Source organism: Brachycentrus maculatus, unplaced genomic scaffold (assembly GCF_059751285.1).
Source record: "Brachycentrus maculatus isolate JH-2025_06_01 unplaced genomic scaffold, ASM5975128v1 h1tg000127l, whole genome shotgun sequence".
Taxonomy (NCBI): domain Eukaryota; kingdom Metazoa; phylum Arthropoda; class Insecta; order Trichoptera; family Brachycentridae; genus Brachycentrus; species Brachycentrus maculatus.
This window is the reverse complement of record NW_028280880.1, coordinates 29,700-57,216: the sequence shown is the minus strand read 5'-3', so window position 1 is coordinate 57,216 and position 27,517 is coordinate 29,700. Positions and strand designations below refer to the sequence as shown.

Below are 27,517 nucleotides of genomic sequence, written 5' to 3'. Positions count from 1 at the left end.
CCCCGACGGACTGTGTCCCCCGGAAGGCGCGCCCCCCGCCTGCATGCGCCGGAGCTGCCGAGCGACACGACCTTTCCAGGTCTTACTTTTGGGCGATGCCGTTAACGAAGCCGAGGAATTTTCTAAAACAGGTTTTTTTTAAATTAGGTATTTTATGCTCATTCTACAATAATAATAAAATAATTTAATAAGTTATACACATAGTGATTTAAAATACCTATAGTAGGTGACATAGTTCGGGTGTTGGCGGGTTTCTTGCTTCTCGAGGGTGGAGACATTCCCGCGGCTTCTGCGGGACTGTCCACCGGCTGTTGAGGCTCGGCTATTTGCCCACTAGGCGCCTGTCCCCTGAGGGCGTGCAGCCAGCGGGCGGCCTCGGCAGCGCTGCCCGCCTGCAGCAGCAGCTCGGCGCCGGCTATGGAGGTGACGCGCACCACGTGCTTCCTCTTGGTGTAGTCGCCCGCCACGTCCGCCATGGAGAAGCGCAAGTTCAGCGACTCGCTCGAACCACCCTGTGTGGGGCTCTGTGAAATAAAAAAATAATAAACTTAAAATTTCGATTTAAAACGTGAAATTAATGACGTTATTTTATTGACTCGAAGAATTTCTTTAAAATGTATGAATAACAAAATACAACATGATAACAGCATTTGGAATCGACACACTCAATGAATTAAAGTACCAAACGAAAATATCACATTTCCCATAGTCCTTTATAAAAAATAAAACGTAGTGGAAGTAATTGATGAGAAAGAAAGAAGGTTCTTTATTTTAGAGTATATAGAATACATAACATAATATTATTAGTTAAATAAAAAATTATGCAGTTGTAACAGTTAAAACAATGATTTAAAAAAATAATTTAACTAACGCAATCTTCTAAGTATTACACAATCTTGTAGATGTGTTTGGTTATATTTTTTCAAGCACGTTTCCGTTAGGAAAATATTTTGAATTATGTTAGATATATAAAATAATCGAAATGATTAAATGACATTTCATTTAACTGATGATGGAATGATTATTCCGAAACCGGTAGTCACGAATAAGTGTTTATAAAATTGGTATTACGCAAAGTGAACGATGAATGATAAGGAGAGTGTTAAATGACATTTCATTTAAAAGGGTGAACGCTAAATATGACGCACCCAGTTAGCCAAAGGTTAAAGTAGACCTTGCAATATAGGCGCGCGGGAAAGGTTAAACCATTTTCCCGGAACAACTGGAACATGGAATACTATTCTATATGAGCTAATAGCTTAGAGCGTCCTATGCTCATCTGTGGCTACACGATGAATACTAATTATAGATTTAACGAACAATACACTATAATATACACAATACAAATTGTATGAATATTTGGTCAGATAAAGATGTGTCAAGAGTAGGAAAAACATATTACACGCCACTGATAATCTTATTAGACCCAGCGGAAAACTTATTGGACATTACGATAAATATATTGGACACTGCTGAAAAAAAACATATCAGACCTTATGTAAATTCGATAGACGAGTGTGAAATTTTTTTTTGTTCAAAGAGCTTTTTTTCCACAGAAAAAAATCGAGAGGATACGGTTTTTCCATAATTTTTGGTCTATCTCTATACGGGAGGAATTACCCTATTTTTAAATTGTGATATATTTAGTACGTAAAAAATATCATTGTATCGGACTTTTTCCATTTTAGGAACATTAAACTTACCTTAATAAATTCAGGTTTGACAGTCGAACAAATACAGTGGTTTATATTATAAAAGAGGGTAAAGCATTCCGATCAAATTAATGGTCGTCCGAATGTAGTCCACGGTCAGGAAAATTCTGGGTCTGTTCACGAAAACTAACTGAGATAGTTTTGTATATACGTAAGGCGGACAAAAGATGGAATAACCGTTTTTAATTGCGCATTCAAATTAGTATTATTATAATCGCGTAAAATATTTTTATTGATATTTCGCAAGCTGAAAATCTAAGCAGGTCAATAATACAGACATGCAATCTAATGACGATACTAAATTCAATACTAATTACCAGAATAATAACGCGCAGCAATAAAAAAACGTATTCATAGGTACTGTAAAAATATAAAATCTAAGGGCAATTTTATTAGTAAATTTATAAAGCTAAGAGGGAAACTGATTATTTTTCAGAGAATAGGTACAAAAATGTGTTATGATATTATCTATTGTGTGTTATTTCATATCGGGACGCACGTGGGAAAAGTACCACCCCGACATTTTTGATGAAGGCCGTTGAGACCTTGGCAGAGACGGAGTATTCAGGAATTTTATCTGAAAGCTTTATTTCACTTCACAGCAAAAAAATATGTAAGAAACGGGTTACAGCTCAAGACAGTGAAGGGGTTGTCGGATTGAAGGCTTAGGATTCGATTCAATACGATAACTCAATTGTTATAACAGTAAAAAAAACCTTTTTTATTTAAATTTAAATTTTACTTATAAATACCATTTCTTAAAATCTATTGTGACATGTATTTCGATGCATTCCGCATCACTTTCAAACACCGACGATGCGGAACGCATCAAAACACGTGTCACAATAGATTTTAAGAAAAAGTGGTATTTACCAAGTAAAATTAGTAATGGATTATAATGGATGACCTCAAAGTAACTACCGAATCAATTGATGAAATTGAAAATATACCATTAAAAGATTGACACCTACGAAACAAAAGTTTTATATTCGTCAAAGTGATCGGTACCTAAACTAAAATAATGAACACCTGACGCATATGAAGAAGATTCAGTAAAATCACGCAATTTAAACGGCACACTTTCGATTTCGGCTAAAGAGTGTAAGAGTGTAATTATGATTACACGCAGATGGGCCATGCACCATGTACCTATTGCGTTCATGAATAATTGAGCGCTGCCAGCGAGTGTCCAAAGTGGAGCATAATGAGTCGTCGCCGGAGTTATGATGGCGAGCAAGTATTCGGACGTTCGGCCGAATTAATTCGTTAACTTTGATGTGCAGCGGTGACTGATAGTAATTACGCGATTGCCGGTGGCCGACCTTGGGAATAAGGCATCTTCAAGGAAAACACGAAGGCAAACAACCGAACCTTCGGCATAAACAAACTAAATGCTCTCGATGCGAAGCGTGGAATTCAAAGCCATTTGTTTTATTCCGCGGTCTAATAATTTGGTAAACATTACTAAAAATGAAGCGGCGAAAATATACGTCCATCAACTCGAGAGACCTCATTGGGAAAATCGTGAAAATCTAATCTTATCATAATCTAATCAACGCAATTTCGTGATAAGAAACATTATTTTATAATATTAAGATTCAAAATGAAACTTCCTTTTGCAATTCAGTTTGAAAGATTGTTTCCGATTTGCGAAAAGAGGTGTATCCCGAGCTATGCTTACATTTTTTAAAAATATTTTACCGCGAGGCATTTCACCGTAAAAGGGTTCTATGAATTCACGTAAATCCAGTATTTATACTCATATAACACTTGAAACACGCAGTACAATTTATTAAAATGAAGTAAACATTTTTTTAAATAATGAACGTGTTCCTGTGAAATAAAATAAGTGAATTTCGAAAAAGTAGTTATCGTCCACCTCTGTAGTACAGTGGTCGGTAAGTTTAGCTACTGTGGTCACGGGTTCGATTCTAATATGTATTTTTTACCATTACCCTGGACGGGACTGATCACCTTTCCTTTATGCATCTAACGACCAAGATAACACTGCTTCATAGGATGCGGCGCCCTATGCAATATTGGGTGTGATAAGGGTTAGAAGAAAAATATTTTCGACACATTTTTCAAAAAACGCTGATCAAACCATATTACAAAAAAAACACAAACCAGAACTACAACAAAAATATTTTTATGGAATTAATACACTTCTAGTGATGAAAGGATCAATCTGATAAAATAAAACTACTAGTAACTGCTTATAATATATTCAATGTTTTACAGTTATAATAATATACTGACCTCACACCACAAATTCATAAATGGCCATATGTGATTTTTCTAGTTCGTAAGTGCATAACAGAAAGCTTGCCGCGTGTTCAAGATTAAAACGACGAATCTAAATAAAAACTTCGGTAACACACAATTAAAACCCATTACTCACTTATCCATGTGTTGAGGTTTGTTGAAATGGCATAGAATTTAAATGTTTAGTGTGTAATAAGTAATAAAAATATAGAAAATGAAGCGATTGTAGGTACAATATAAATCGTAAATAAAAATACCGTTGTTACTTTCGAATTACGTGTAACGAGCATTATTAGAGTGCCCATTGATTCCTATTCAAATTGTTATTTTGGGAATCGCAAATAAATGAGAACACAGTAATTGACGATTGTTTTTGTATTTGAGCCATAATTTCCAGGATTCGGGACAATGTCCTGCGTCACCTCCACGTTTCAACGGCAGCGCAACCAGGGAGTTTGCTAACTATCCGCGCCATAGCACGATTCCTTGAAAGCAATCAGAATTTGATCGGTTATTTTCCCCGGATTAATCGAAACGCTATCTAGTTGAACGTGAGATACTTTGTTACATAATCCAGTATATTAAACAATAAACCTAGTCTGATAAGAAACATACTCGTATGCGTAATTCGTAAGAAATTCAATCCTTGCCATCATTGCCACGGGCTTATTATTTTATATCTCCAGTCTTATTCGGCCAAAAGGTTTTTTTATGTTTTAATTTTGTTATATATGTGTATTGTAATAACGATTATTAATTATGTAATATAGATGTATTGTAGTAACTATTTTTATTATCATTAATCACCTACGAGTATTGCAAAACACCAAATCGTAACACAAAACACTAATATGGTGATAAGATTTCAATAAATACCGAATCAATTTAAAATTTATTTTCAGTTGACGCGAACTGAACTCGCGTTATCAGAATTGCAGTCAAAAGTCTTCCAAACTGCGCATTTCTGTGTATTTTATGGTATATAAAATCAGTTTTTTAAGGTATCTAAAATATTTAAACCTATCACGCGAATTCGTATTAAGAGACTTGATTGATTCGGTAATGTACCGGAATATATTGGGATGGAGAAGCGCCTGATCTATTTTTATTTTCGTTCTGGGGTTCGGTACATCCAAATTGGGCCAAAATCCATAAAGTCCAGACGATTTATCGACGCGAGGGAACGGTGCGAACCAGCCTAGCAACTGGCAGGTAGGACAGACGGACGCTCTCCTACGTCATTTTATGATAGCGACGGGTACACCTTACGAAATGAACGAGAACAATAGTAACCTTGCAGAGACAAAAAGAGAAACCTCATTGTTATTGTAGTCAGGCGATAGGTGGCGTAACCGGCGAGGGGCTGCGGCTCCTCGGAAGACATTCCTCGACACATATTTGGCGGGACTTGTGTCACTATGGAAGTTCGCGATCGCTGAATCACCGATCCCGAATCGGGAATCGATACGACCGAAATTAATATTTTCCCGGGACATTGAACTTGATTTTTCATTCGCGATACGGATCGTCGTATGGTTTCTCCGGCTTCCAATCACGTATTCCATCAACGTAAATCAATCACGGAGAGGAGGGCGAGAGATGTAGCAGGCGGAGGGTGAGTGGCCCGCCAAGGCTGAACATAATGAAAACACGCGACGGCTAACATCGCCAACAATCTCAACGTGAACACGAACAGAACGAGATATCCAGTACACGATATTATGTAAACACGTAATGGATAGGCCTTTATTAACTTTATTTTGGACGAAAAATATACTTAGGGCCAACCGAAGAACATTTAAAATAACACGCACATTTTTTGTTGTCATTTCCTATAAGAGCATACGATGTCACCGTTATAATATAAATATTGACTTTTTAAGACACGTACTTTAAAAAAATATATAAGTTAATTAAGTGTCCGGCAATTATTTGTATGTTGCGTTTAAAATAAACAATCTACTCAGAACGCAGTACATAGTTGAATAAGGTTGATTTTGCGTAAGGACCTTCCGTACTTATCAAACAAAAATTGGATAAATGTATCAATACCCAATGCAAAAACGATTATTCAAATGAAATTATTGTAAGTTTATTTTGGCAAATACATTATATTATTACAATAAACTAATAGGTTACCGAATCTCACCACTTTCACATCGCAGAGTTAAATATCGCAAGTACGAGTATATCAAAAACATAAAGCGGGATGTTCCTTTTTGATGATGATCCTTTTTTTAAAACCTCGTCCCATTGCATGATGGGATAAAGGTGCTTTATTTAAAAATATTATTCCATGTTTTGTTAGCCTACACTACGCACAGACTCTTCGTGACAGATATTTAGTTAAATACATTATATTTCACACTAAATGATCAACTCAGGAAGAGGATCGTGTTTAGTGTAAGCGACATTCCACATCAAAAATGGGCGTAATGTTCATATCCAACACTCAAAATATCCTCACGAAGTTGAAGAAAACTTAATCGTAATAAAATATCTACATTATCATTTTGATCTGCCGACAATTAAGCTTAGACAATTGTTTTTTAAATCAGGGACTTTAAGCGCCATAAAGTGTAAATATAATTAAGTAGATTTTGTGAAAACTGCAAAGGTTAGAGGTATGTATAACTTTAATGCGCTCATTTTGCTATGCAAAAATGCGTTACCCATCGCTTAAGAATGCGTACTATGTATTTGTCATAGATTTGATATTGATGCTAATACTTCAAAATTGCAACCAAAACTTGATTTCTTTTTCAAAGCATCTAAATGCAGTATTTATATTTCAACTAACTAACTATAACGCCGCTTCCCCGATGGGATAGGCAGAGAGAATAGAACGCCACACCACTCTGTCTTTGCAAACATTCTTCGCCTCTTCCACGTTCATGCATCTCCTCAAACATACCCGCCGATTATTTACCTGACAGTTTTCAAGTATTTGGCATACCTGATCGTGCCAAGTTTTTCTCGGTATTCCTCTGCTCCTTTTTCTAACTACATTCGACTCATAAATTTGTTTTACCATTCTTCCTCCACTTCCGTAGTGTAATGGTCAGAACGCTCGGCTACCGTTCTGGAGGTCCCGGGTTCGATTCCCAGGGGGGGTCAAATAAATATTAGTGATTATTTCACTCTAATATTTGTTCAATTTTACCCTGGACTGGTACCTGAAGAGGAGGGCTGATCACCTTTTCTTCATGTGTTTACGATCAAGATAACACTACGTTTATATAATGCAGTGCCCTATGCACCATTGGGGTGCGGATAAGGGTTAGAGAGGTTCTTTCCTCACTCATTCGTTCCACACGCCCCAAACCTCGACACACCTTTCTTAATTTTATCTATAATGCTTATCTTACACATATATATATATATATATATATATATATATATATATATATATATATATATATATATATATATATATATATATATATATATATATATATATTTATATATATATATATATATATATATATATATATATATATATATATATATATATATATATATATATATATATATATATATATATATATATATATATATATATATATATATATATATATATATATGTGTGTATGTGTGTGAGTGTGTTTGTGTGTTACCAACTACATATTATACCCTTGTTTCATGATACCTTTTAAAACATTTATTAAAGATTGACTGTGTAAGTAAAGTCAATAATTAACATGACAAATAGTACAGCAGGTAGTCGTAAACAATGGATAATGCATTTTTGCCCAGCGGAATGAGCGATTTTGAATGGACACATTAAAGTTTTAAAAAATAAACCGCGATAATGAACCGATCATTAAAATATTCACGAGCGAGTCGCGATTGTCATCGTGAGAGCGTTTGCCGAGAATCAAGCGCTAACAAGTCAATCATAAGATTATGAGAAAAACGGGTAAAGAAAATTCCATAATTCAGCGATAATTAATAAAATATAAGCAGTAGCTACGAATGCTTGAAATACACCTCTTTTATTCTGGTTTCTGTTAATTTTGGCCATGAGGCATAGTGGCATATCGTTCAAACATGAACCACTTTCCTTCGTTGAATCTATCTGAAATTTCGCATACACTTGTATTTTTATTTGCAATTTCGTTTGAAACAAAAATATTTCAGACCCCGAAAAAACTTTCGATCGAAGAAGAACTTAATTCCTAAATTCTAAAAAAACGCTAGCTTGCCAACGTAAACATACTTTCATCGTTTGACTTCTTCTGATCCCTAACCGCATCTAATGGCGCATAGGATATTGCACCAGATCGAAGGAATGTTAATGTGATAGTTATTATATGAAGGAAATAATACATAATATGAAAAACATTAAAAAAAAATTACTAACTAACCATCACGCCGTTTCTTCGCAGGGGTAGGCAAAGAGAATAGAACATCATACCGCCCTGTCTTTGCAAACATTCTTCACCTCTTCCACATTCATGCACATCCTCATACATACCCGCCGATTACATATTATAATGAAAAAAATCATTACATTTATTTTGATCTCCCTGGGAATCGAACCCAAGTCCTCCAGCATGGTAATTAAATGCGCTAAACACTAAACTATAAATTACAGCGAAATAATAAGGAATAATCCTAGTGTTTTTGCCTAGAATTTTCACTCATGAATTACATGAAATTATAGTAACTTTAAACATAAAGAGTAAATCCACTCACAAGTAGGCATAGGCTATGAAACTTAAAGTTGAAGCCTGAGTAGGGACATGATAAACGGTGTTGCATAAGCCGTAGCTAGATTTCAGAGTCACTTGGACGTTAGGTAATTCAAAAAAATAATAAAGGAATAATTGTACGATGGTCCCACCCACGAGCCAGCCGATCCCCAGCGCTTGAGCCGCCTGCCGAAGAACGTGGGCGGGGAGAAGTGCATGGGGATGCAGGACATAGAGGTGGCCGGCTGCATCTTGCCGCGCTTGAACCACCCCCCCAGGGTGGAGACTTGAAACCTGACACACCACAAACAAACACGCGAGCACTAGAATCCCGAACGCTTCACATCACCCAAAGACTGCCGCCACAATCGTATTACATCGCGAAAACCACTCGAAATTCAAAAATTCACAGTTTATTCGAAAGTAACACGCGATCAATCGGGTAAGGGTTAGGCTTTTGCATACGAAGTATAATAATAGGGACGACCGGAAGAGCGTCGAGGTGGCGAGTACCGGCCAGGTGGGCGTTCGGCGGGCAACTGGCAACTGGCAACTGCCCCTCCTCGGGAGTGGAGTCGGCTCACTTTCGAGCCCCTCTCGGCGTGAAGTGACGGCGGCTGGCGCGGAGGAAAACCGGCGAGACAAGACGGCACGGCACATTCGCGACACAATCGGTAATATTCTTATTATTTTTTTGATATCTCAACATACACGAAGAAGAACCTGATGCAAAGATACGGATGTTTTTATAGACGTAACAAAGTGTACGCCACATGCTGCCTACCGATTACACGATACAGTACTGATTCGCAATAGGGTATTATCACTCGGGAGGCATATCTACTTTAACATACTCAACCTATAAAGGATTTTGTAAGACTCGTTTTGTGTTTATAACAGCCGATATAATCAATATTTTCATTCATCATTTTCTTTTGCGAAATTCGCCTTCGTAAAAGCGTTGTTTTCGTAAGTTGGTAACGAATGACGTCACAGAAACGAACCCACGCTACTAATATTACAGCTTTATAAAGCAGATACATAAAGGGATACATACGCTCCATAAAACACCCGATGACGTAAAATTTGATGACGTATAGTGGGTGTCCGTTTTATTAAAATACAACATTTAACATTTCTGTACAGATTTCGATAATAATGTTACCGATAGTCTTGTGATTTTTCATATTGATTTATTAGCCAATAATAACACATAAAAATGATCTATTATACTATGCATAATACTATGTATAATACTCAATTTGTAGGTAACTAACTGGTAATGGTAAAATATGTCAGTTCTAAAATCAATGCAACAGAAGGAGTTACAGTGGAGAAATAGTGAAAAACACCCGAAATGAAAAAATAGGCAATTATGCTTATTTACGACATTTTAAGTGTGTCCAAATACTTCATAAATCTGGATTATCTCTACTTAAGGGCTATTTTTTTGACATTTCAACGTAGATGAAGAAGAATATGGAAGTCTGGGCATTTACGGAGATATACCTTAACCTTTTTTTTTAAGTCTCCATAAGACAATCTTTATTTTCTATGGAGAGTTTGTTAAATGCGATATTTCGCTGAGTAATACGACATATTCTACTATTTAAAAAAACAAAGCTCAACAAACATCAATAGCAGAGACGAAAAAATTGATGGAAAGGGAAAATCAAAAACTTTTTTGGGATTCACAGGGCTTGCGACAATGGCCGATTTGCTTGAACTTTGCGCATTGCCCAACATTCACCATTTTATGAATGAACATATTACCAAATATCCGAAATACAATTTTTAGTATCTTTATATTAAATCCGCCTCCGTAGTGTAATGGTCAGCACAGTCGGCTACCGTTCTGGAGGTCCCGGGTTCGATTCCCAGGGGGGTCAAATAAATATAAGTGATTTTTTCACTCTAATATTTATTCCATATTACCCTGGACTGGTACCTGAAGCGGAGGGCTGATCACCTTTCCTTCATGTGTTAACGATCAAGGCGCAATAAACACTGCGTTTACATGATGCAGTGCCCTATGCATCATTGGGGTGCGGATAAGGGTTTGAAATGAAATGAAATGAATATTAAATGGACTCAACTGTAGGATTTTTTACGAAATAATTTAGAGCTGAAACATTTTCGTCGGTAGGGTGAGGTTTTCAGTATACGCAAACCGAATGTGACATTCCCAAGTGGTGGCGAAACAGTAACCTTTCTAGTCTAGGCTACGCATTTCCTTTGCCTATATTAAGTGAAGGTTTCCTTAGATAAAAGAGCCGTCACACAAACACAGGATATTATGTATATCTTAGAATATTTACTGAGGAAACGTAGTTAAGGATCGCGTCGATCTTTCGTTGAATTTATTACATTACCAAGGAATCACGACGGAAAAGCATGCCGATAATGGAATTACAGGCGAAATTTCTTAAAATAAATAGGTCTTTAATCGATTACGATCTTACTTCCTTCCAATGACATTCAAATGTCTCGGTTAGTGAATAGATAAAGGTGTGAAATCGCGGCAGAAGGAAGGAAACAGAAGTAGTGAGCTTTCCCAAGGGCGCACTATCCCTAGCGAGATTGACAATATAAAACGAAGATAAACTAAAATATAACTCGCGTAAAGCGTAAAGATTGCTATCACATGAAATAGTCTAAAATATCTAACAAAAATCAAGATCGTCGTTTTGAATAATAAACCTAATGTATGAAAATGTCCTTCAGAGAAAATTAAAGTTGATTATAATATACTTTAGAGTAATCAGCAGTTGAAAGTATCCGAAAATGTACAAAAATGCGATAGACGCAACGAAGTCATAATTTATTTGGAGACCTTCAATTAAAAATCATACCAATTAAAAAAAATTGGAACAATATTATAATGCGCGCTTTACCACAAATAATGCAGTTTCCTAATGGAAATTGCATTCCAACGTGGTGCGCTGTGTATATCCACCGAAAGTTACCATAAATTATGTGAAAATTCACAAGTTCGGAATCGAAAACGATAAACTAGGAACATGAGAGACAGCGATTTATGCTAGGATATTATTAACATAATAATCGTATCAATACAAGTAATATAGGTACGTATAAAAAATAGGTGCCCAATTAAGTTTGTAGAAACGCGCGACGAAGATAGAAAAGACGGATATTAATAGGCGGTCTCTAACGGAAGGAGACTGGCGATGCAAAACGTAAAGCCTTCAAATTGTTGTTTTATGTAATAAAAAAAACATTCATTCGAAATTGAATAAATTGTCATAAATTTAATATACAAGTATTTTTTATAATTATGTATCTTACGTTTACCTCTTTGCTACCCAAACGAGGACAAAAGAACATTGTCGTAATTTTGTAAAACAAATATATATCATAAGAAATAAAATGAACAGTATAAACTCGTTGCGCAATATCAATCCATTCAAATAAAATAACAATCCATCCGATGATACACATTTCAAATTTTAAAAAGTCTTACAGATCTGTAAAAATATTTTCTTAATCAACTGGCAGTAAAAGTGTTATATATACGTAATGTATGATTTTTGATTAATTTGAGCAATGAAACGTCCCAAGGTAATGAAGGAACGAATACATGGTTGATTATTTTAGTTAATTGAGAAAATTTTGAATTGCGTACGAATAACTATAGTATAATATTATGTCTTAAGTGAGTGCAAACCCGAAATTGTTACAAAACAAACGACGCGTTTTGCAGTATAATAATAAAGCTGTTTTTATAAGTATTTTTTATGACTGAATTAATTAAACATGTGCAAATAATGATCAAAACCATGACGTTGCTAAACTTCACGATCGGTCAACAGAAAGTAGTGCCGCGACGACAATCAGGAAGCTGTCGGCTGTTGATCATCCCAGAGGCTGCGATCTGCGACTGGAGGAGAGAGGTGAGTAGGAGAGGTATCGACACGATCCCCGCCCACAAACAGCGCTTATCTGCCGCGAGCCACGCGATACCTGACACATTTCAAAGGAAGTACTCAAAAGCGTGCCAAGTCCATCAACTCGCAAATTCTCGTTGCCTATTACGGATTAAAACATTAAATATTATGTCGAGGTCATCGGCAAGAAGTTGGTAGCCGATAGACGAGTCGGGATTGTCCTCGGCACACCGAACGTAGACGAAATAACGAGACGAAATTAGAACCAGTTCACCAAAAGTGATAACATTATGCGTACTGGACTGTTCCGAGTGAAGAATTTTGGTAGTGGATTTTTTAAGGCAGGCGGAGGAGTTATGTGGCGAGTGACGAGTTGCGAAAGCGCAGCCGACACAATGTTACGTGTGTGCTGTGTGGCAGCGGTGGTACGCGGTGAGGAAATCATTTTCCGAAACCAACCGAGGAAAACTATCCGCCGAAACCGCGACCAAGTACCATCACCGACGAAGTACTCACTAAAACAGTGGCTTTTTGATCCTCTTCATTTTAAAATTGTACAATGAAAATATACATGTTTAAATTCTGATATCAATACAAATATGCGGACAAAACAAAACCAAAATACAATATAAAATATGGCAATAATAGATCAAATGTAAACCTCATCCGGCAAAGGGTTTTTATATCTTTGTGTTATTATATACAAATAAATAATTTAAATTTATTGATCGCAGTAGAGACAGCTCTTCATAACTATTTATTATGTAAAAAAACTTTAAAATGTCTACTTAATCCGTTAAAAAAATCAAACGAATACCGAGGCTCATGATTTATGCATTTTGTAAAAAATATTTTATTCCAATGGAATTTTTCTCCAAGAAAATACATTGACTGACATCGCATGTCATTCCATCGTAAATAATATTATTTGTTTAAAGGCATAACACTACTTGGCTTTTTGTAAATTTTCATTAATTCAAAACGTAATTAAACTCATTATGCTTAACGATAATAATTATTACACACACAAATAAGTAAAAGTTCCCAACCACTCATAACCCTGTGTGTATACGAATAAAAAAATGTTTTCGCCAACATGGACGTAAAAGTTAGTTATATAAATAATATTCCTCGATAAATAACGGAGATTAGAAAAAACGCGCTCTGCGAGTTTAAAATAACGTTTTTTTTTAATTATTGGAAAAGGATTTGAAATTTGCTTCGGTTTAAAAGTACGTCTTTTAACGTAAAATAATAGAAGATTTCTATTCTAGTCACGAAAATTCCAGTGATTATAGTTTGCAAGAATATTCTACGTGTGCATAATGTCATCATAGAACATGGTAAAATATTAATACATATATTATAGTAAAAGAAGAGAGGATATCGTAAAACGGAGAATTTTACTATGGAGAACAGTACGAAATGGGGAACACCGGAAGCCGGATAAAGGAATAAGGTGTGATAGAGGATTAGATTAAAAACTAAACAAAAATTATAACATCGCCATAATGCAAGAAAGGAAAAATATGTGAGGGAATATTTCATTCACGTTAGGATTTTCGACGTTGTTTTAGTAGCAGTGGTCGAAGGTATGAAATAATGGTTATATGGAGTTGGCTAGTTATGGAGCGAAGTCTTCGCGATATGGACTCGATTAGTTATGGGCGGAATCCTTTATTAGTAACAGAAGCATGGCTAGACTTACAAGTAAATGCTCAACTATTGTTACTTCCAGCCATCAGGCTACGTCATGGGGTTATATATAATCAATCGATGTACTACTACATATTATATTTTTGAAGAGTTGGAAATGGTACAATTAATAATCATTTTAATACATATTTAACTCTTTGAATAAAGCGATTCTTAAATTATTTTATTTAGAAATAAAAATAGATATTATGTATTTCGCGTTTCAAGAACGTGATAGAATGGGCGTGAAAGGTTTTTTGTTGTTGTCTATCTAACCCCTATCTGCACTCAATGGTCACAGCGTCGGATCTAATTATATGAAGACAAGGTGATAAGATAGATCCTGCGCCCAGATACTTGGATCTAGGACTAGAGAATATATTTGAATGGGAAGAGATGTCGCAAGAGAAGAGAGGGTGAATACGAGTACATGAACTAATGTCTTTGTAGAGAAAGGGAATGGAGGCAGAATAAAAGGTGGGAAAATGAGGATAGCAACAATGGATAGGCCACTGATAATGTGAACAAGTCCCCTGCGTTTTTACATTTTTTTAAAGAACGGAGCACGAGTATAATCCGTAAAAAAGAGTTCTTAAAAAAACATGACTACAGAAGTCCAAAAAATGAGAAAACAATTATTCGGAGAATAATATAATGTTGGATCGCTCGATCGGTATTGCGGATTTCAGTCGAGCGTATATAGTACCCGAAAAGTACTGTAAAAAAAATCATACTCTTAGTTTCTAAATGCAGTCGTAAAACAAATAATGCACGCGAAACTTTGTATCCGCTGAGCTGTGAACGGATAATACTCGCTCGCGGAATAATGGGTACGCGAGATCTTATCCACTGGCTCACATTGCAAAACCGCTACTTGTAATCGTTATAAACAAATTAAACCATTACAACTCATTCGGGTATTTGGTAATGGTTACGGCCCGACACAGCGCGCATAGCGCACCGTGCAGGCCGCCGGAGCATCCTACGAGCGCAGCGCGCCGACTGCTGACAGTGCTGACGGCTGACGGAAGCGTGCGCTGTTCTTACGTCACTCCTCCACCGAATTTCACATCAAATTTATGATTCACACAGCGACGAGAAGCCACCGTAAAATATAATACATATTTACATTATTCATATATTGTTAAGTAGCTGAAATTGGAAAGTGCACGGGAAAGGAGAGTGCGAGGAAGGGAAAACATAATGAAGAGACTTTGAAAATAGTCGGATGTGTGTTTCGTAATAGAAATTGTTCTCACTCGACACGTGCACATACCGCTATTGTTATTAATCAGAAACTAATTTTGTGCTCGGAGCTCAAACAATACGTTATATCACGAATATGCGAAAAACGATGGGTAATTTTAATTAACATAGGAACAAACATTTTACAAATTACACGGCGAGTTTTTACGTCCGATAAAATTTGAAATCACAACAACAAAAAACCACGGAAGACAATGAAGGTATCGCGATAAGTTATTTTGGCGGCCGTTGCATCTGCATCGGTGCATTCCACCGATATCTCCGCTACTACGTTTTTTGGGGCTGTATTTTTACAGTTAAGTGCATCATAGTGCATAGACTTTCAAACACTAAACTTAAATTTTTTATTAATTATATTTATTTATTTCCCTAAAACCTTTGATGTAAATGTACCCACTTGTTTATATTTGAAGGTTCGATTGTCGAAATAATTCGACAACTAAATACGTACGGACTATGAAATGGAGAGCAAATAAGCGAACGAGAGAAATATGTAGTATATTGGCAATTAACTGCATACATGTACTATTTTCGTATTGAGTAAAAACTGAATAAAATTATGAAATGATTTATGTTTTCTAAATGATTTGTTCAATTAGATTTTAATCTCGCTAATCTGTTTATATTGAAAGTTTCGTACTAATTTCCGTGACATAGATACGATTTGCGAAATCGAGAAGATAATAGTTTGTGATTTTTTAAATCAAAATTGTGGCTCTGTAATTTAGCATTGTGGAGGATTTCTCTATCGACAAGACTAAGCTATCTAGCAAGTGTTCTCGTGGAATTGTTTTTACCTGACCGTATGACACTTTTGTTTAAAGAACACCGATAAGGGAAGGGAATTCGGAGATTATGTTAACCATAAGTAAATATCTAGATTAGTAGAGAAGTTATAGCCGGGGACCCAAAGAGCGCTTGTGAAGTACAAGGAATTTTACTGTCCGGCAGTTCAGTTTTTTTTTTACAAATAAAAGCGACGACAGTTTAGCGTGATCGAATTAACGCGCACCGTGATCACGCACCGATCCAAAAGCACAAGCCACTCCAAGCCAATCATCCGTTTTATCATGCTAACTGAAGTGTAGGACGGTAAAATTCCGTGTAGTGCACAAACGCCCAAAGAGCTACCCAGGGGCTGAAAGGCAATAATTTCGAATATAAATATTTCACTATGCGTTACTTAGTTTTCTTCCCCGGCCCCAAAACACGGGAAAATTTGTATCGACGACCGCCCCTTGGATAAATTCTCCATAGATAAGAATAAATTTTCCACTAATCGAAAAATTACCCAGTCTTGCAAAAGCAAGATGTTTCTTTTTACTCTAATACTTTATATCGTTCACAAAAAACGTTTTTTAACAAATTAAATATGAAAATTAATGAAAATAATAATTCATGCGGCGACGGAAGGGGGTTAGGTACGTATTGACCCTGGTGGTTGGTTACAATACAATTGATTGAATAGATATCGCCTTAATTACTGCGGGTAAGATAACTTCAACTTTATTTCTGGATGTTTATTTGTGGTACAACTTTGACATTTTAAACTCAGTTGTCAATTTGTATTAGCAAGTAATTCAAAAGATAATGTGTATTTAATTTTTACCGAATAAAACTAAAGTCACATTTGTTAGGTAAAGCGTTGGAAATCGACGACCAGGGGGTCGGAATTTTTCACTCCGCCGTTGATTTTCATACTATATGTGAACATTGAATAATATGTAAGTGTTTAGAGCACAGTGAAATATTTCCCCAGGTATTTGTTTAACATGTTTAATTTTCCACGGAACGAGCAACGAATTAAAGTGGAATTTAGATTATTGCAGCGCAAGAGGAAGTAGCAAAGCTGTGACGAAAGATTAACAATAATATAATGAGATGTTCTTAAGTAAAGCGGTGCACTCGGTGGTGGTACTCACTCGGTGGAGTTACACAATACACACTCGTGAAAGTTCTTACCGATTAATTAAAAACTCACTTTCTTGAAACTTGTAGCCACCGAGCGAGGCCTATCTGCTGCCTACTGCCTACTTCCTACTGTCAGCTGCGAAGCACCATAGATCCGGTAGGTACGACCAATTTCGAACATCGCGAGAAACTATGATTCGTAAGAAAATAATATTCTAATCGCAATGCGTCAAAGAACACGAATAATGCATTAAGATAATAGAAGCCATAAAAAATACTCGATTGGATGATTTCGATTCATAATAATCTATTACTAACACTCATTTCTAAATCTTTACACGCTACAAAAATAATGCTTTGAATTATTAAATTTGTCTCGGTAATTGTTTTCGCGGGTATTTTAACGGCCAAGAAAAGTTGCGTAAACAAAATATGGTGAATACTCAATAACGTTGTTTTTACAAATTTATCCGAGCCAGTCATTTTGCGTATATTTACAAAAGAAAATAAAATTATTTATCATTCTAAAATATAAGCGTTATATAAAATATAAAATATAAAAGTGTTTTTCACGACATGCAATTGATTTTACCATGATTTTATTTTAAAATTCTTCAGATTATTTTCTAAAACTTCATTCATCTATTTTTTCCATGTGATTTTTAAAAAAAAGACACAATATTCATGTGAAAAAAATATTATTCGGTCCAAAGTAAACCTCTTTCGTACAAAGTATACCCACATCAGTTCAGAGTAGAAAAAATGGTGCGTTTAAAAAAAATAAAAGAACGCATAGTGTCCGTTAAATTATTATTTTTGTTATTCGTTAAAGAATTAAAGCCGACTTATTTTATGTATAACACCAGCGGGTTTCTGGAATATTTAACAAAGCGCAGGACACGGGAATTGATTACAAAGAGTGATATAAATTAGGTTAACACGTTTATTTGGCATTAGCGAAGTGGTGATACTGTAACGAGCCCGCGGACAGACCGTTGTTTAGTTAACCTGGCGGAAGTGGTCGCCACGCGGAAAATCTCCATCAGGATCACGAAACAAAACTAATTTAGAAAAAAAGGAAACTTTTATAAAAATAATCATATTTAAGTACCTACAATATTTAAATAGAGTTTGATAAAATGTAATCGTATTTCAACAACGTTTTTGGTCACCATTCCATGGGCGCAATGTAGGCATAGCGTCCATTATATATCGTGAGTGTACTACTGTCAAAAAACGTTAACTTAAAAATATGTAATTTTTACTTGATGATGCAGTATTATCATTATTCCACATATAGATTACTGCCCATCAATATTATTTTTAGCAAATGAAGGAAATAAAAAAAAATAGAAATTATACAAAATAAAGCGATGAGAATAGTTCTTAAGAAAAAAGAAACCAAAATTTAATATGCTGATATTTATACTTAAATTTTTAACGATAAAATGCCAAAATATTTTATGAATAAAATAATTTCAAACAAAAATTGTCAGGAACATATTACTAGAAATAAGACTGCCAATTTTGCCAAAAAAACCAAGATGCAAAATTGTTTCATGTATAAGGGTTTGAAAATATATGATGAGATGCCTGAATGTATGAAGAATGAAAAGAGTCTGAAAGAATCTAAAAATAAATGTTTTGTTTACTGTAAGGAAATGTAAATATATATACATATATATATATATATATATATATATATATATATATATATATATATATATATATATATATATATATATATATATATATATATATATATATATATATATATATATATATATATATATATATATATATATATATATATATATATATATATATATATATATATATATATATATATATATATATATATATTAATATATATATATATATATATATATATATATATATATATATATATATATATATATATATATATATATATATATATATATATATATATATATATATATATATATATATATATATATATATATATATATATATATATATATATATATATATATATATATATATATATATATATATATATATATATATATATATATATATATATATATATATATATATATATATATATATATATATATATATATATATATATATATATATATATATATATATATATATATATATATATATATATATATATATATATATATATATATATATATATATATATATATATTTATATATATATATATATATATATATATATATATATATATATATATATATATATATATATATATATATATATATATATATATATATATATATATATATATATATATATATATATATATATATATATATATATATATATATATATATATATATATATATATATATATATATAACGTGGTAATATTTTCCTTTTGAAAATTAAGTGTAAATAATATGTAAAGTAGGTGTATAATAATAAAATAAACAATGTGTTGCTTTGTAATTAAAGTTTATAATTAAAGTTTATTCTTAATTTATCTTTATAATAATTTTATATCTATCTATCTATCTATCTATCTATCTGATTCTGGATAGTTAATAATATTATCGGAAGTCTTTTGTTTTATTCTGAGCGACGCATGCGGCATCTGGTGGTAGAACTGTTTTATGTAGGTACTTTTTGTAAGTACTTAATAAAATGTATAGGTAGGTACCTAGTTATTTTATTACATATATATATATATATATATATATATATATATATATATATATATATATATATATATATATATATATATATATATATATATATATATATATATATATATATATATATATATATATATATATATATATATATATATATATATATATTTATATATAAATAATGTAAATTAAGTGTAAATAATGGTTTGTATTAGTTGTAGTATAAGCTAACTTAAGAAATAAAATAAAAAATATATAAAGTGTTCAACGTTCTTTAAACTGGCAAAATACACTAAGTACTTTGAAATATTTATTCAAGCTAAAAGCTTTAAATAACAGGGATTTTAGAGTTAACGTTTTTTGCCAGTATACCCACGATATGTTATAACATTATTTATTCTTTACACCCCCCCCCTCTGTCTAGCCGATGTCTGTCACTCGTAAATCCAAAATTGTGAAATGAGCAGATAGATAGATGCCCATCATTTTATCGCAAACATAGTAAATTACATCGCGCTCGTTGGTGTTCACAATATTTTGAATTTTCTCAGAAATGCTGAATTTACTCAACTTTAGAGTAAATAATATCAACATTTTATTGATATCCTCAATAAAGTTAGGAATGAGAATAAGTAAGTTGGGGTATTTATAGGCCTTACGACCTATCATTGGCCGGTTTAAGTGGCCACTTTAAACATTGTGTAATATTCACCATTCTACCCATAATTGACAACTACATTATTTTTTACAGGTCATTATTATTTTACAAGTGAAATTTCGTAGGTATTAATAGACATAACAAAACCAGAAATAAGAGGTCCATCTTTTACTAAAACTATTTACTAAAATGTATATTAAGTGAGTTGCTAAGAGAAACATTTTAATTGAGCTACATATACTGCCATGAAAACAATAATTATAACACAAAAAAAACAAAGTGATTATTTAATAACTATACGTTATAAGGTGAATTTAAAATTAAATTAACAATAGAGAATCTCACAGTAGAAGAATAGAATTGTTAATCTAATAGAAATTGAAGTGAAGTCTACAAATTGTTAATCTTGATTGTAATGCAATTCTGTGGGGAATTATTATCCAACCCGCGCAATGAAATTTAAATTAAATGATAATGAGAAAAGAAACAAGAGGAAAAAACATAAAACAAATATCAGTTTTGTAAGTGGTTTTCATGTGCATATAAATTTATTATGTAATCACGAAATCCGGAACAATGATAATATTTCCCTAAAATGGAACACATACGGTACAATGGTTCATTAAAAAAATTGTATATACTAAGTTTTGTACTGACATTTCTTGGTGGAACTGCATTTTATATTACAACTATGTAATTTTTTCCACATGAATTTTATTTGACCAGCAACTGGGTTTCATTGTAAACGACACCAGTCTGATGATGTCGGTTACGATGAAACCCGGTTGCTGGTCAAATAAAATTCATGTGGAAAAAATTACACTCTTGTTATTTTATTATATTATTTTACATACAATTAAAAATTACATTATCGAAACGGTGCAGTAGATAAATTCAAACAGAAAAATATCATAGATAGAAAAACAGGACAATTATTGTATGTTGATACTTTAACGCTTATCAAGATGCGTAATTTTTTATTATAATTAAAAATCAAGAGAAATTAAAATAATATTCTCAGTTCATTATAAGTTTTAGTATTTGATTTTTATTAAAGTATGTTAAAACTGATATGCCTTAGTATATATGTAGCATTATTATCAGGCAATAAATTATGAGTAAAATCAGAAATAAGTATTAAAAAGTCTTACCTGATGTTGATGGCGATACAGGGTGAGCTTTGGACCTTGAAGGATAGCCCAGGCTTGCTTCCACGATCTATCACTTGCGCGCTACGAACAAAAAACGAATAAAATTATTTAATTTGGTTATAAAAAGACGATACAGAAAACAAAAATTTAGAAGCAGATTTTTTTAAATAAATATATTTTGGATATGTTTTGTTTTACTCTTGTTGAATTAAAAAAAAATTACTTAAATTTATTAAAAATCCTTGGCTTTGCTGAAAACTAAGATCTAAACATTTAAAAAGGTTATTCCTCTGTAAAATATCAGAGAAGCAAAATAATATGATAAGCATACTGCAAAAAGCCTATGTTTAACAAAAAAGGATAATATTCTATTCTCATAACTGAATACTTCAATCACTGATGATGTAAAAAAACTTTTGAACTTTTAATTGAATGTTTGAGCAACATTAAAATATCATTTGAGAAACACATTCATAAAACACACAGGTTTTTAACTATTTAAATAAGCTTATGTCAAATTTACAAAGTTACAAATTTACTTTGTTGTTTTTCATAGTGCGTTCACTATAACATAACATTTGTATGTATTATTGTAAGAAATGTGGAAAAGAGACATTCCAGATGAGAGTGATGGAACAATTGATCAAATTGTGTATCTAAAAGATACACAATTTGGCAATAGAAGCATTGTATTCAGTCCACAATAAAAATATCGTTTTCTGTTAAAGCAAACTGAGAATTATTTATAATTTTGTTTCAGCCAGCTTCCAAATCGTACTGTCATAAGTGGGGGTGATATAGCGAATGATATGATATCACATTTTGGCATTTTTTATAAATAAAAATAAAACTATAATATTACATGTGCTTATTGGATGTTGGGTTCTGGTCCATTGGTTAGTGTTGCAGAATTTTGAGTCAGAGTTTCTCGGTTCGAACCCACTCTACCACAAATTGATACCTATTTCTTATAATGAGCTTAGACTTACAGAAATAGTATGAAACTGAAGCATTTTTGTAAATAATAAAAAACAAAAATATGTATGTATCTCTTATTTTCATATGGTGTACGGAGTGTGTGGAAGTTTTTGGTAAAGAAATGTAATTAACTATGAGTATTTTCATGTTTTAGAATTTAATAAATCCTGATGATGACAAGGTTCTTGTCGAAACCGGTTGGTTAAAGTGTACTAATTATAAAAAAGCGGTTAAAACAAAGTTGTTTAATTTTATTAAGTTTATAAAATGTGCCACAAAGTATTTGCGTAAAAGATTCAAGAAATGTATCTCTTTAAAAAAAAAAAATAATAATAAATAAATAAGGTTGCCTACCTTTCCATTGGTAAGAACCATCTTGATTTGTACACTCCCCTGCATACTAATGTCAGCTACCTCCAAGTCCTCCGGGATGACAGGCCCCACATCGTGAAACTCCTCACGCTCCTTCTTCTCACCGCTGTATCAATCAAAACTCATTACTACAATCTGATCTTCTGTACTTAGTGGTACCACTGCACTGGACATAATAACAGTGCAATTGTCGGATTATATAATACAAAAAAAGAAACATTCTTATAACATGGCATGGCTCTGATATAACATATTTGTACATTCAAAACTGATGCATTTATTAGTTCAATAGAAAAATATGTATGTACAAGATTAGTAAACTTAGTTTTGATAACTGTGTAAAATCATTTACATTTTGAAATGTGATAAAAGCTTAAGTTTTATCCGTATATTGGTACATTAGAAATATATGAATATATTTTATAAGATGATTAACGTATTTAATAATAGTGTTTGTATTTGTTAATTTTCTTATTGGCTTCTTTTCCCTCTTGTAATAAATTTGTTATAAGTGCTCATGTTTATGATAGTTATGCTAAAAATATTGTTCGGCTCCTTGGTGTAATGTTTAGTGTGTTCGACTACAGTGCTGGGGGTCTTGGGTTCGATTCCCAACGGGGAGAAAATAATTATTTTTGATTTTTCACTTCTAATATTAATTTAATATCATCCAGGACTGGTACCTGAAATGCAGAACTGATCACCCTACCTTCATAAAATCAATCCATAATACTGCTCCAGAGCATTTAAAAAAATCTTTTATTATTTGTGAGCGTGCTTTTGCAATTGAGAGTCGGACGGTATGGAATGCTCTTCCACCAGTAGTTTGAATCTATGAGTAAGATGATGTAAAAAAATCACATTTATTTTGTAAAATCATATTACATTTTCTATTAAATTTATATATTTTCCCCTTAATTTAATAATGGATTTTTATTTTAGACTATGATAAAAGATATTTAAAATGTTATTATTAAGGACAGCGATATTACCGTGTAATATGTTGTTACAATCAACAACAAAATATAAAATTTACAATTCATTTTCAATAATATTGTCAGCCAAAAGGTAAAACTCATCACGCGCTATAACATTTGTATGACACTTAACGAGTTTTGAATTTAAACTGACAATATGATACGGCGATCAGTTGAGATAATGATGCCAAGTTTTGTCTCATTCTGAGAAATGAGAATATTAAGGAGAAGCAGTTCATGCAAGTATCTCTGTACAAACAGGAGTGACATGGCGGTAATGGTCAGCCATCCAAAGCAGGCACCAAGTGAAACAAGCCTCAAAATAAACAATATGTATTACCTAAAGCATGAAGGTGAAAGATTTGTCTCCAAAATGACTGAATCTAAATGGAGTGACTCTTCTAATGATGTGTCTGTATGACTTGTATAAACTGCTTCAATATTGGTTGTAAATAGTTTATCTTCAAAATGCGTTTGGTCAACTTTTAATCCTTTCCATTCTCAAAGATATAAGTCATTACTAATTAACAATAGGGATTAACAAATTGTAAGATAAAAATTGTATCAATTTTGCTATAAAATATAATTATGTGAATGGGAACTGCGCTACCCATTAAACTTCTTCGGGTCAAAGAGTGGAAAAGATTAAAAATAGTGAACATGTGTACCTAGTATAATTCTCAAAATATATGTACAAATTAAATAAAAATACAAACAATCAAACTTATGATGGTTAAACATTAGATGTATACAAAATTATAACAATTTACAGCAACACAATGTTATTCAGGGTATCCCGCTAAGGGGGTATCTCACGGAGAGATTTCTGAAACGGCAAAAAAAAAACAAAAATCAGCGGCTTTCTACACAGCTGGTGACAGACTGCGACAACCGAGCACGTGCTAGCAGCGTGTTCACACTCGGACCTTCATTCTCTGATTTACCGTGCTTGTGTGGTCAGATCTTCGAAGAGCCTGCGCAGGGGCTGAATGTCGTCGGGAAAGCGTGGCGGGCGCCATCTTCTGTGGGCACTGTCCACCGCAATATTTACATCAATTGTTAATTATCGACAATCAAATAGAACACTCGATACAAAGATAAAATTAAAACAGTATGATTCCAAACCGAATATTATTAAACATAAAAAATATATGTGATGAAAACAAGTAATAATACATATCGACGGCTGAGCTGGCAATATTAATTATATCCCTATTTTAAATCTACAATCGAACAAATAATGAAATAAGACAAACAATGATATTGGTAGAAACGAGACAAGAGAATGGGTTGTTAAACATGAATAAATCTAAAACTAGATTTGCACCAACATATTTTAAACACACCTGAACAGGTTAAAGGACAAGGAAATACACTCAAGTCATGATGCAGAATAGCATCTGAAGCATGACTAGACAAACTTTAATGCTAATAAAAGTCATTACTAACCTTCTTAAGATTTGATGCTCGCTGTCACTCAACTCATGATCACTGTCCATGTGCAAGCGTTCTCCCCATGTTGCTTTTAGATATGAAACTCTTCTCATGGCCCTCTCTTCTTCCGCTGAAATTGAACAACAACATACAATTTCCAATCTACACAAAAAGTTACAATATATTGAATGTAAACAAAAAACGAAAATGGCCACTTAAAAAGTAAAATAACAATACAAATGAATAATCTGAGAGTAATCTGCGAGTGAAACATTATTTAGAAATCATTAGTATCGAATAGACTTACCCCCGAGGTGGGATGAATTTTTTTGTCGTTTTACAACTGCTACATCATCCATTGAAAATCCTGCAGAATTCAAAAAAATATAAGACAAAAACATAAACATATATTTCAATGTCTTAAGATTATTGTGTAATAAAACATTTTGATAACCGTGATAGTAAAATGTCAGAATGATAAAATATTAGAAATGTAACATTACAGTCAGATAATCACAGTAATATTGCTATGAATTTAGATGACATAAATTTGGATATACGTTATGCGATTGTCAGCAAGCTTTAATTTTATTTCGAGACATCATAATTTTTTAGAAACTAATAGTGACAAAAATTAAGAGTGCCACAGGACTCCCATCCCCTGAAACTCTGAAGACCACTCATAAAGGAGTCTATTCACTGCCATGTGAACATAATAATGTCACGCGTTACATAATTTAGTCTGTTTGCAAAAGTATTATTTTCAATGGCTTGTAGTAACATTTGTGGAGAGGGGTTTTTGTCAGAAATTGATAATGATTTTGTAGGATATTGCGTACCCACAGATATTGTCCAGTCAATATCAGATGAAAAATAAAATTATAAGGTGCCTTTCTGGGTAGTAACTGAATATTGATTACATGTCTAAAAATAACTATAAGTTGAACAAAAAACTAAAAACCAACACAATATGTAATTACAAACTAAAATATATAAAATACTAATATACATAGAGTTAAACAAATCAAATTAAACATCTAAAAATAAGCTATATTAATAAAAAAAAATGCATGAAGTAAAGATATAATATGCAAAAGACAAGCAATATGAGTATAAAAAATAGTGAAAATTATATTAAACTTCCCAAACAAAAAAATATTAGTAACCGAGAAAATCTAAATGAATAAAGCACTTTTTGAGATGAGAAGCAGTCTTGTAGGATGGTTTGGAATCTTAGGTTTTTGGGTTAATTGTCTCTGAATATTAAATAGGCTGAATTGAAAATAAACAAGTACTCGTTCCGGATGGTCTGAGGGGGTTAGTAGATGAATCCATGCATTCTCATGCTAATAGTAGAGATGATGAATATGAAAGAGAGAAAGAGACAGGCTCACACAACCAGAGGGAGAGAGAGGGATGAGGCTGACCTGAGGGCGAGGGGGCCAGCGAGGGCGGGGAGGAGGGCGAGGTGGGAGGAGAGAACCCGTACCCGCCCGGAGCCAGACTCAACTGGGTGGGTCTCGAAGGCCTCTTCTCCCCTATAACTGTCTCCCCGGGCCGACTAAACCCATTCTCGGTCTCGGCCTCTGTGGCCGCTTGGTACGCCTTCTTACTTCTGTTATTTACTATATACTCGTTATTGGCATTGTTAAAGCCGTTAGGAACTTGTTTATTATCACAATGGTATCGGTAGTCCGGAGCCGATTCGCCGTTTTGCGGCTCCATTTCGCTTCCGTCGCCCTTCCCGGAGTGAGACAGCTCCTCAATTTGCTCCTTACTGAGGCCGAACCTTCGTTTCACATAGCTGCCATCTTCGGGATGATGAAATATAATACAAA

At 33.3% G+C, this 27,517-nt stretch overlaps 1 protein-coding gene across 1 annotated transcript in view; it reads right to left on the bottom strand.

Annotated features, from left to right (window-relative positions):
• Positions 1 to 3: 3 nt before the first annotated feature.
• Positions 4 to 27,517, bottom strand: part of LOC148309357 (uncharacterized) — a gene marked incomplete at its 3' end in the record, with an annotated part of 40,546 nt that continues 13,032 nt past the window's right edge. Inside the window, exons 9-15 of the mRNA XM_088260202.1 lie at positions 27,107 to 27,490; positions 25,987 to 26,046; positions 25,695 to 25,809; positions 23,251 to 23,374; positions 21,919 to 21,999; positions 218 to 524; positions 4 to 122 (exon numbers count right to left, since the gene is read on the bottom strand). Coding sequence (XP_088116328.1) covers positions 4 to 122; positions 218 to 524; positions 21,919 to 21,999; positions 23,251 to 23,374; positions 25,695 to 25,809; positions 25,987 to 26,046; positions 27,107 to 27,490 — 1,190 coding nt within the window. The remainder of the gene's footprint in view (positions 123 to 217; positions 525 to 21,918; positions 22,000 to 23,250; positions 23,375 to 25,694; positions 25,810 to 25,986; positions 26,047 to 27,106; positions 27,491 to 27,517) is intronic.